General features: G+C 42.9%; 1 protein-coding gene across 1 annotated transcript in view; it reads left to right on the plus strand.

The window, feature by feature from the left end:
• Nucleotides 1-460: 460 nt before the first annotated feature.
• LOC126151301 (uncharacterized) overlaps nt 461-12,479 on the plus strand; it is a 51,765-nt gene continuing 39,746 nt past the window's right edge. Inside the window, exons 1-2 of the mRNA XM_049915932.1 lie at nt 461-509; nt 11,254-11,355. Of these exons, the coding sequence (XP_049771889.1) occupies nt 461-509; nt 11,254-11,355 (151 nt within the window). The remainder of the gene's footprint in view (nt 510-11,253; nt 11,356-12,479) is intronic.

Here is a 12,479-nt window from a genome sequence, read left to right on the forward strand (position 1 = left end):
CTGGATGTGTGTAGCTCTTCTGACACACGTTACGAATTCCGTTTGTAGACAGGTGCTGCGAGATGACACTTGATTATGCTGTCGTCCATGGTAATTGCTCTACAAAAGGATGCAGGACTCTAGCACAGAGAAAGTCTCCCAACGACTCCAACATACCACCCCGGCCATGATTGCACTTGGCGAGCTCTCGCAATGCGAACGTAATGTCGTTAAGATTAGTCCTCTCTCTCTCTCTCTCTCTCTCTGCAAAGAGCACAGCACCCGTGGTTGAAGCCGTGAGAATTAAACATACATCTTCGCACACGTCGGGAGTTCCATCTCCATCACAGTGAGAACACCTCTAGAAGTCAGCAGACATAAAGGTCACTGTACACTCTGCATGAAAAAAAAAGTAGACGAAAACCATAGTGACGTCTAACTTCCAGCGTGTTTAGTCCCTGCTTGGTTGTTAATGACCGTGATGCGCCTCCAAGCCCTCACAGTCTGCACTGGAGCCACGGTCGTTACAGGTAATGAAATCTGGCTAAAGCTGCAGACAAGGTCGACTCAGTAAATGCGTATGTCAGAGCGACGGTAGAACTACTGCTCAGCCTATGTTACACGCGTAACAGAAAATGATAGAGCAATCCATAATTACAGCTGATGGGAGCGATAGGTCATCCAGAAATAAAATTTTATTCACTAATTGGCTCTAATAACAATAATATGCAAGCACTGCGTTAGCAATTAGACCTTAGATGTATCAGGAAAGAGGCCGATTCTTTAACATACAGAACTCCCACGTATAAAGCCTTTAAGAAAAGCTAGTTTTCCACGTTTCTCAATGTTTACGAGGTGGTGTCTCGCGAACGGTGTGTCGTAAAAAATGGTTCAAATGGCTCTGAGCACTATGGGACTTAACTTCTATCAGTCCCCTAGAACTTAGAACTACTTAAACCTAAGGACATCACACACATCCATGCCCGAGGCAGGATTCGAACCTGCGGCCGTAGCGGTCGCGCAGTTCCAGACCGTAGCGCCTAGAACCGCTCGGCCACCCCGGCCAGCAGGTGTGTCGTATAATGCTATAATTTTCGAGGTCCATTCAGTGGTACTGTGCAGAATATCTGGAAAATTTATTGCCAATAGAGTTATTGGTAAAGAGGTAACAGATTAAAGTATACTGAAGATCTACAGTATGCAAATCAAATTTTATTGTGTTATGGCGGAGGGAGTGTGGTGTCAACGAGAAAATGTTTCAAAAATGCTTGGAACTGTAAGCAGAGTGTTAGCATTCTTCAATACTGTTGAGTTACGTTACCTCAAGATACACAGGGTGCGTTACGAGGAAAGGTACATGCTTTGAGGGGTGATAGCATTAGTGATTCTGAACAAAGAACTTCACATGGACATATATCCCATTGCGAATGGTTTCCGAGAAATAACACGTTTAATATTACTTCTGTAGGTTTTTCTAGAATAACTGTAAATCCGCGTCCTCTGATGAAAACGCGTCGAGGCATAAAATTAAGCTACATTAAATTTCCAACAAGAAAGGTCGAATTTATTTTTTTTCTCTAGGACTAACAGTTTGACCAAAGGGAGCGTGGGAATACTGTAGATTTGGTGACTTTTGTAGGCCAATTTGAGGTACTTTCCCGACTAGTGTTCTGTATCAAACTGTTCGCTCAACTTCCTCTACACTGCTGTGGTACGTTGTAAACAACGCCAATCTTTGAACAACTAAAGAAACTAAAACTAAACTCCTCCCGAACAGGCCATGAAGGCCCAACGGTACCGACCGGCCGCCGTGTCGTCCTGAGCCCACAGGCGTCACTGGATGCGGATATGGAGGGGCATGTGGTCAGCACACAGCTCTCCCGGCCGTATGTCAGTTTTACGAGACCGGAGCCGCTACTTCTCAATCAAGTAGCTCCTCAGTTTGCCTCACAAGGGCTGAGTGTACCCCGCTTGACAACAGCGCTCGGCAGACCGGATGGTCACCCATCCAAGTGCTAGCCCAGCCGAACAGCGCTTAACTTCGGTGATCTGACGGAAACCGGCGTTACCACTGTGGCAAGGCAGTTAGCCAATGTTTGAACAACACTGAAAATAATTAACAACGTACATTCAATATGTTCTATCTCAGAAATTATTTGCAATAGGGTATATCCATATGAAGTTTTTTCGTTCACAATCACTATCACCTAAAACGACGTACCTTTCCTCTTGACTCATCCTGTTTTTGACTTTAGTGCTTGATTTATTGTGTTAAGCCTTTAATGTAAGATTGCGCCTCTTAATGATTAGATTATGGCAAGATTTTAAAACTTTCAATTAGGTAAATAATTTTATGGAATCTTTAAAATCAACATTTGTTTGTTTTTGGAAGCCGTTAGATAGCCAACCTGAAGTTTGGAGCGGGTAACCGAGTTACTGTTTTGGCCGATTAATAATACAGATTTACAGTGAGCTGCAAACTGTTATTGAATGGTAACATTTCTTTGTGTATATGATCCGAATGGATCTTGTCATTTGAGATTCGACTATTTAATCATTGAAGATGGCATTCACCGACAAATGCAAGGGCAAGGAGAATAGTCATTGATGTAACAACATGATATCAGTGTTATAAAAGTAGTTGTTTTTTTACGATAGTAAACGTTAGAAATGGACGTAAGTAAATTATACAACTGCTGTACAGAGTAACGTTGTTATGCACACTTCTGCTACAGTTTTTGTTCTGGCTTCAGTGGATGAACTGGAATACTTTGGCATCATAATATTCTTTGTGTCAGATGGTATACCACCAGGAGAAATACATCCAAGGTGTAGAAGGCTTATAAGAAGCAGGCACCTTGTAACTACCTGTGACAGTCGTGTTACTGACAATAATGGCACTTCAATGGCACAAGGCTAAAATTCAGTTCTCAAAACTTTTCAATGTGGAGGTCCAGGCTTTGCTTCGTAAATGAGTGAACCCTAACTTTTAGCTGTTGCTATCTTATTTCGCTGTTTTTCTTGCTAACAGACATATTCCAAGTCACACGTTTTATCACATAGTAATTTTGCGATTCATATAGCTCTTAAAACTAGATTCATATATTTAGCAGTCACAACAGACAATGAACATACGGCATAACTTAACAGAAGAGATCCGAAACAAGAATCAACTGAGCGGAGCCATAACCACAACAACCTTTCAGCAGAGACTATCTCACATGCTATCAGCATACTACCAAAGACAATTTTCAGAGAAGTTACATTGACCATTTCTGTGACATTAATTTTGTACTTATAAAAGCAGAGATCAATGCATAATGACAAAACATAATGTCTGTTACCACTAATTTTTATTTTCAACCGATTTTTTTTAAGTTAAATGTAAAAAATTCCTGGTTGATTAGTTTTATAAAGTGCAGGTTTTTTGTATAAAAAACCGTTCCGCATATATTAGTAACTCTCCAGTACGATAAAGAAATAGAAATAACGGACAAATATAATATAAAACTAAACAAAAGCCGAAAATCGCACAGCTATCGACCAAAATTGGCTTCATAAGAGGACGTGACAGCAACTCACGTCTTTCAATGAAGCAACTGTATAACGATTGCAATTCACGATATTCAGTGAGTTATAGTGCTATATGACAAGTTCGTTTATTTGAATAGAAGCCTGTGGGGCCTGAAGAAGGCAAAATGAAATGCCGAAACTTGTTGCTTTCAGAATATAATAAAACATCTTAAAGTATACGGCTGTTGGTGAATTTCATTGACACTGAAAATTATTTACCAGCCGATTTCCCCTGGCCATGATGGACCAACAGAGAAGAGTGGTGGCGGATGATTCTCAAGCACTGAGACCGCCTCGACAGAGTTAATTTGTGTTGCTCAAAACCTTCGTTTTCAACAGTTATGAAGTGGGAGGCTGAGTTCAAAAGTCGTACATATTTTGAAAACGATGCATGTCAAAGAATTCCTAAAACCTCCAACAGCTGAAAACACGAGCGGGGCTTAAAGATGGTATCATGTATTAAAGGTGTATCAATTAGCTGTCACCATGAGCGTGTTACAGAAGCAGTGTGGTACATTTTTTTCATTTCGAATTACATATGATAATGTTTGGTGAAAATACACACCTGGAAATTGAAATAAGAACACCGTGAATTCATTGTCCCAAGAAGGGGAAACTTTATTGACACATTCCTGGGGTCAGATACATCACATGATCACACTGACAGAACCACAGGCACATAGACACAGGCAACAGAGCATTCACAATGTCGGCACTAGTACAGTGTATATCCACCTTTCGCAGCAATGCAGGCTGCTATTCTCCCATGGAGACGATCGTAGAGATGCTGGATGTAGTCCTGTGGAACGGCTTGCCATGCCATTTCCACCTGGCGCCTCAGTTGGACCAGCGTTCGTGCTGGACGTGCAGACCGCGTGAGACGACGCTTCATCCAGTCCCAAACATGCTCAATGGGGGACAGATCCGGAGATCTTGCTGGACAGGGTAGTTGACTTACACCTTCTAGAGCACGTTGGGTGGCACGGGATACATGCGGACGTGCATTGTCCTGTTGGAACAGCAAGTTCCCTTGCCGGTCTAGGAATGGTAGAACGATGGGTTCGATGACGGTTTGGATGTACCGTGCACTATTCAGTGTCCCCTCGACGATCACCAGTGGTGTACGGCCAGTGTAGGAGATCGCTCCCCACACCATGATGCCGAGTGTTGGCCCTGTGTGCCTCGGTCGTATGCAGTCCTGATTGTGGCGCTCACCTGCACGGCGCCAAACACGCATACGACCATCATTGGCACCAAGGCAGAAGCGACTCTCATCGCTGAAGACGACACGTCTCCATTCGTCCCTCCATTCACGCCTGTCGCGACACCACTGGAGGCGGGCTGCACGATGTTGGGGTGTGAGCGGAAGACGGCCTAACGGTGTGCGGGACCGTAGCCCAGCTTCATGGAGACGGTTGCGAATGGTCCTCGCCGATACCCCAGGAGCAACAGTGTCCCTAATTTGCTGGGAAGTGGCGGTGCGGTCCCCTACGGCACTGCGTAGGATCCTACGGTCTTGGCGTGCATCCGTGCGTCGCTGCGGTCCGGTCCCAGGTCGACGGGCACGTGCACCTTCCGCCGACCACTGGCGACAACATCGATGTACTGTGGAGACCTCACGCCCCACGTGTTGAGCAATTCGGCGGTACGTCCACCCGGCCTCCCGCATGCCCACTATACGCCCTCGCTCAAAGTCCGTCAACTGCACATACGGTTCACGTCCACGCTGTCGCGGCATGCTACCAGTGTTAAAGACTGCGATGGAGCTCCGTATGCCACGGCAAACTGGCTGACACTGACGGCGGCGGTGCACAAATGCTGCGCAGCTAGCGCCATTCGACGGCCAACACCACGGTTCCTGGTGTGTCCGCTGTGCCGTGCGTGTGATCATTGCTTGTACAGCCCTCTCGCAGTGTCCGGAGCAAGTATGGTAGGTCTGACACACCGGTGTCAATGTGTTCTTTTTTCCATTTCCAGGAGTGTATGTGCCACATTTGTTTATATTAGACGAAAGTCCAAGTTATAATTTCGTGTGGCTCATTGGTCTCGTCCGAGTCTTTCTACTGGACGCCCCTTCGGTTACTTGATTTCCCTGATCTACCCTGGTAACCCAACTGGGAGTAGGGATTCTACAATTTAATCTGGAATCCTCACATCGTTGAGAGGTAAAGGCTTTGTAATTGTAAAAAAGAGTCCACTGAAATTAAGTGCCGAATTGTTACCTTAAACGACAAGTGCGTCTACCACATCATGGCACAATCAAAGGTATGGGCGAAACCAGATGTCCCAGTACCATTAAAGACGATGTCGATTTCGTCTGGTGGAGCGGTTATTGCCAGCATTTTCTAAGGCGTACTAGAAGTGGTAATGAGGGTATGACGTTCGGGGACAGTACAGGGCCCGCATCCCGTGGTCGTGCGGTAGCGTTCTCGCTTCCCACGCCCGGGTTCCCGGGTTCGACTCCCGGCGGGGTCAGGGATTTTCTCTGCCTCGTGATGGCTGGGTGTTGTGTGCTGTCCTTAGGTTAGTTAGGTTTAAGTAGTTCTAAGTTCTAGGGGACTGATGACAATAGATGTTAAGTCCCATAGTGCTCAGAGCCACTACAGGCATTGACACTACAGGCATTGGGAAGAATAACATAGTGGTTAGCCTGATCCGGCTTCCAGGCCAGTAAAGGGCAGAGCCCGCCGTATGCGTGTTTTAAATTTCGATTTTCACTTCAGTCTTTTTTTTTTTTTTTTGGTCTGTAATATGTTGCACTTGTGGTTGCAACATGTCAGTGGCAGCTTCCTGCAAAATTTTGCCTAACCCTACAATATTACAAAAATAAAGGCGTGACTCAATATTGTTGTAATATTAGCTTCACATAAAGTACTAAGAAACAGTATGTTCCTTGTATGTTTATGATTTCTTTCTTTTTTATTAATGCCGATATATATTCTACATCTTTCATTACCACTGTACGACGCATAATTGTTCCCAAACAACTAACAAGGAAAGTAAAAAACTGCAATTCGAATATCACACATGCAGCTCAAGCTCTTTTGATACTCTTTCATACTAAATTTCCACGTATACTCGCTTTCTTACCACCACCTACAGCCTTTTGACTTACAAGGGTAGTAATCGTCGCTAAACTGAATGTATTATGTTTACATAAGCATATAAAGTGAACTGTAGAAATATATTTAATTTGTATTATTAGTAGTTTAACATTGTGAGGAATAAAATAAAATGGAAAAAATTGTAATAACAGAGAAAATCAAACCCGTGCTGGCTCACAGCCAGTAGGTGTTTCTCACCACTGTGGCACGGCACTGCTTCATCCAGTGTTGCTCAAAAATCCCTCACACTCTACTCATAGATCTTCAGGGAGCGTTCCAACTTTCCCTACAGCCCACTCAGGTGAAATATTATAGGAACAGTAATGGGACATCCACCTGCTTCTACTCACAAAGTTTAAGATAAACTGATGAGCCCCATCCCACGCCCTCCTCTTGTTAGATTTAAATTTCCAGTAGGTCTGCCAAAGTCTTTAACTCTCGCTGTCTCATCCAAAGACCTACTGCAAATACTCTTTAGCAGACCATCTACGGAATGCGGTTTGTTGCTTCCTCAACAAAGAAAAATACTGACCTGGTTATGTGAGCAACATGGCACCCTTAGTGCCGGCAAGTAGGCGTCACATCAGAGCATGCACAGTCGTAAACAAGCAGCTGCGTCCCTTCTCTGACTTGATCTTTGCACGGTTGACTATCAATTCAGCGTTCGACCCTGGTTTATGGTTATCACGGACACATCGCTACAAAACATAGTTCCGTCCGTTTTATTTGCATACTGGCATGCACCCGAAGAGAAATGCACAATTTTAGTGCGCTCTCCGTCTCACATTCGAAGAAAAATTGCATAATTTCAGCGTGATACTAACAGTTTGCTGTAGTACTTTAGCATATGATTACCGGTTGCCAATACGCCCTCCGATGGAAAACGATCGCCGATTGACATTGAGTTTTATTTTAGTTCAGATGCAGTTACCCATCTGATATCTACAACGTTCATTTATTGTAAGAGAAAAATTATGTGTGACATCGGTCTCAGTATCGTGTAGACTTTGTGTCTGAGTGTCTTGTTTCTGGGATAAATTCTGCGAATTAACTCAGTGATTGCTACTCATAGACGAACTGCAAAAAAATCGCCTAAAACCACAGAGAGGTTAGTCGGCATACCAGGAAAATGGCCGTTAAACAATTGTTTCGAACTGCGATGCATTAAATGACAGTAAAGGAAATACGGGATGAATATGAAAACTCGGATACGATGACAGATTTGACCCATTGGTGTGATTGACCTCCTTTTGTCGTAAGCGAGTGCACTGACCCTTGAGGTATAAGACCAGATCGCATGATTTAGATTTCGTGCTTTCGAAAACAAACAAAAGATACCCGTCAACTAATTTCAGTGACCTATCGAAAGATGACAAGTCTATCACACAATTTAGCAAACTGTTGTTTCAGAAATACTTATGAAGCTGGTGGGAACAGGTTTTCTATCTGTGTTATTTTTGGTGAACTACAGACTGAAATATAAAAGTAATTAAAGTTGCGAGCAGTGTGGTCGTAGATAATATTATATACGGAAGGTCTGACTGAAGTGGTTAAAGCGACCTCTCGCAACGAGCAAGAACTCCTTCAGTCAGGCAGAGTTTTTAATTTGTCACCAATGGCTATATCTTCATACCCAATGCTGCTAATTATGAAACTGGGAATGGATTTCATAGATACAAAATAAATGTTGCTGTCGAGCCAGTCAGTCACTTTTTTTGAAAGCGTTGGATCTCGGTTTCAAATTCAGCAGTGCGGGCGCATCGGGCGCTCAATCTATACCTCTATTGTTTGCGTGCTAAGCTTTGTTTACGCGAATGGTGGCTGGGCACTATGCAATGCATTTAATCCTATCTCCTCGTCACTGAAGCGCTTTCTGGTGTGGTTTACTACTCATTCAGCCATGAGCGGATAATATCAAATTCTATAACCCCTCCCACAACAACTGCACAAATACGTACGTAATATAATTTACTGTATGTATTTGAAAACTAAACAGTGCTTAGAATGTGTTTTGCTGCAACTGAAATTATGCGCGGAACATTGTTTATGTATGAGAAGAATATGAATGTTTCATTAAAATATGTCATTTCCATCTCTCTCTACATCTTATACTCCCTCTCTACACCTTTCCTCTCCCATTTAAAAACTACATAGATTTAGTGAATTTGCCATTTTAGCCTTTTGGAACTTAACTTGCAAGCTGTACATTAGAAGATGAAGTGAACAGTAGAAGTGTACAAAATAGATGAACAAGAGACGAAATGTATTGAAAGTATCCATTTCTTGTTCTACTTGGCTTGGATAAAATCAAATTCAGTATAAAGATAGACACATGTACAGCAACTTTAGACGTAAATAAGTGCTTATAGAATAGAGCATTGGTGAACAAACAACATAAGGAAAATATTAGAAGCAGTCGGCCGCGGTGGCCGTGCGGTTCTGGCGCTGCAGTCCGGAACCGCGGGACTGCTACGGTCGCAGGTTCGAATCCTACCTCGGGCATGGGTGTGTGTGATGTCCTTAGGTTAGTTAGGTTTAAGTAGTTCTAAGTTCTAGGGGACTTATGACGTAAGATGTTGAGTCCCATAGTGCTCAGAGCCATTTTGAGCCATTTTTTATTAGAAGCACTGGAAACGGGTCTGACTTCCTTACAGTTGCACGTATGGTATCTCGTTCGCAAATAATTGGGGATGATGAAGTGAGGCGTCTTGTGAATATGAATGAGGCTACAATGATCTACCGATTAAAGCAAAAGTAATTACTGTGTTATGTACATATGATGGAATGGAGGAAGCTCGTTGGCCAGAAGGAAATTTGACGTATGTCCCAATAAGAAGGAGAAAAGAAGACGAGCACTGAAAGAATGAGAAACAAATGATAATTCCTGGTGGGCAGAAAAGAGAGAGAGAGTACACCTATACATGAAGATGTGAAGACTTAAACTGTGGAAAGCTCGCTCAGATCCACTCTATGTATGGCGAATCATTGACTGTGAACACAAGAGCTATCAAAGATCATACATTTTCTCAGTGCGTAGTAAAGAAATATACGTTGGAGATTACTAGGAAAGACAGCATATAAGCAAATGGAGGAGCTAACAGACTGGGGTTGAAGAGGTAATTATGAATCTGACGAAAACGGTCGTACGCATGCCAATAGATGGTAAACGACCCGAGAAGTAATTGTGTGGATTAATGAGTAAAAAAATACAAGCAGGCTACAGTCACGAAGGGAGTAGATTGAACGCCAGGGGAGTATAGACCCAGGAAACATCGGTATTCTAATTGTCTTAGGAAAGAACCAAACCTCGAAGAATTCACAGAAAGCACTGAAATAGAAAGCTTTATGGATACTGAAACATGGCTAAGGCCGGAGATAAGTTCATCAGAAGATTTTACCAAGACCTAACGGTGTTTAATATGGGTAGATTAAATACAGTAGTTAATGACGTGTTTGTTGGTGTTAGTAGTTTATCTTGTAGTGAAACTGAAACAGATAGTTGCTTTGAGTTACTATGGGTAGACGGTATACTCATCAACGGTAATAAATCAAAAATTTGTCCTTTTAAAGACCCTATGATGTGGAAGATATAGTTGTTGAAAGGTTGAAGTAAAGTTTGGATATCGTTTCCAATAGGAACTCGTCTTAGTGGTCAGCGGCGACTTCTATTTTCCCTCGGACAAATACATTTTTAAGTTCAGTGGTAGGAATGAAATATCGTCCGAAATTGTACTAAATGCATCCTCCGAAAATTACCTTGACTGGTTAGGTCAAGAGCCCGCACGAAATGCAAACGATACATAATGCAAATGATACATACTGCAAATGGTTCATACTAGATCCCATAGCAATGAACAATCCTGAGCAAATAGTTCATGATGGATACAGCAGTTAATGGCCACAAGGTCTTCGTAGCGACACTGATATAGTAACATCAAAATACATAGATAATATATACGCATCTTCCCTTGTAGTATTGCTGCGCGGTATGGCATCTTTACCTGATGAGATCGTTGGAGGTCACCGAAAAAGTTCAAAGAAGGGCAGCTCGTTTGTGCTGTAGTGAAACAGGGGAGAGAACTTTATATCATACGAGGGTTAGGGTCTAGTCATCAAAACATAGGTATTTTTCGTCGCTGCGATATATTTTTCCGAAATTCCAATTAACGTCTTTTTCTCCCAAATGCCAAAAAATTTTGGCAGTTCCCCCCCTAAACAGGAAGAAATAATTATTGTAATAGAATAGGAGAAATCAGAGCTCTCACGTGAAGCTTTAGGTATTCGTTTTTCCCACATGCTTTCGGGAGTGGATATTGACATTATTACACCCGTCACGTCACCCTTGGTTCAGCGTTCTAGTCAGTCATTCAACCATTTGTTTCTATCCTCTTTAATACGGTGCTGCTGTCTTGAAGTATCATGTACGATGTAATAATACATATATTTCCGTGTCCTTTCAAAGCACACGCATACAAATTTCCTAGCATTACTTTGTTGTTGCAGCTATGTAACGGGATTTACAGTAAACTTTAAGGGCCACGGCATGTGAAATCCGTGACCTATAGAAAACGTAAAATTTCTGTTCTTTTTGTTTCAGACTGCCTGCACCTTCAGCTGTACCGGGACAGCAAAGACCGTTATAAGCAGGGACACACAAAGGCATCGCTCTCCCTGCAGCACTTCCTGGCCATCGAAACTGGTGAGTTTCCTAAAGCAAAGATCCTGTAACGTCTGCATCATGAGAGAAGTGTTATTACAGCTACTTCACTATACAAGGTGAAGAAAAATTCACGCACTCGGACTTCGCAGCGCGATTCCTCAATTACTAGCAATACAAAAGTGACTCTCACAAAAGTTCGTCCAGTGCAAATTTCGGGCAGTAAATGAACGTTAAATACTGGCAATATGGCAACACTGTAATCACGTTTACGTCAACTACCTCTGTAAGAATACAACAGTAGGACTGCGCAGTTGGTGCAGTGGTAGTGTTTTGTGTTAGGATGCGGGCTGTCGAGGGTTCGATTTAGGTCAAGGCTTATTTGTTTTTATTTGCTAAATGTAGTCTGCGTTGGACGACATCTGGCATCTTAATCGTTATATAGCGAATACAGTGGGTCTTCAACAAAATATTTGCAGTTACGTAATACGAACACAGAAATGAAAATACAATCGATTTTATTGGTGGGAGTTTAAAAAAATCTTTTGCAGGTCGTGGACGCGAATTGTTTCGCACCACGCATCCACTAGATTCCAAACTTTTTGTGTGCATCCTCAATAGTTCCACTGATTAATACGAACTGTTAGCATTGCCACGTTTAGGTCCGATACATTTCGTTAGGGCCTTAGGTCACCAGCAGAGCTACCAATGTGCTTCGACGGGCCCAGTAGGGGACAGTACACAGAAAACAGGTTTGGAATCTAGTAGATGTAGTGACGCGAAAAAATTCGCTTCTTTAAAAGCTGCCCAATGAAAACGACTGTACTTCCATTTCTGTGTTCGTAGTATGTAAGTGCAAAAGTCTTGTACAAGACCCACTGTAATAAACTCCTGGATATTGAAATAAGAACACCGTGAATTCATTGTCCCAGGAAGGGGAAACTTTATTGACACATTCCTGGGGTCAGATACATCACATGATCACACTGACAGAACCACAGGCACATAGACACAGGCGACAGAGCATGCACAATGTCGGCACTAGTACAGTGTATATCCACCTTTCGCAGCAATGCAGGCTGCTATTCTCCCATGGAGACGATCGTAGAGATGCTGGATGTAGTCCTGTGGAACGGCTTGCCATGCCATTTCCACCTGGCGCCTCA

This window comes from Schistocerca cancellata, chromosome 2 (assembly GCF_023864275.1).
Source record: "Schistocerca cancellata isolate TAMUIC-IGC-003103 chromosome 2, iqSchCanc2.1, whole genome shotgun sequence".
NCBI classification, from domain to species: Eukaryota; Metazoa; Arthropoda; class Insecta; order Orthoptera; family Acrididae; genus Schistocerca; species Schistocerca cancellata.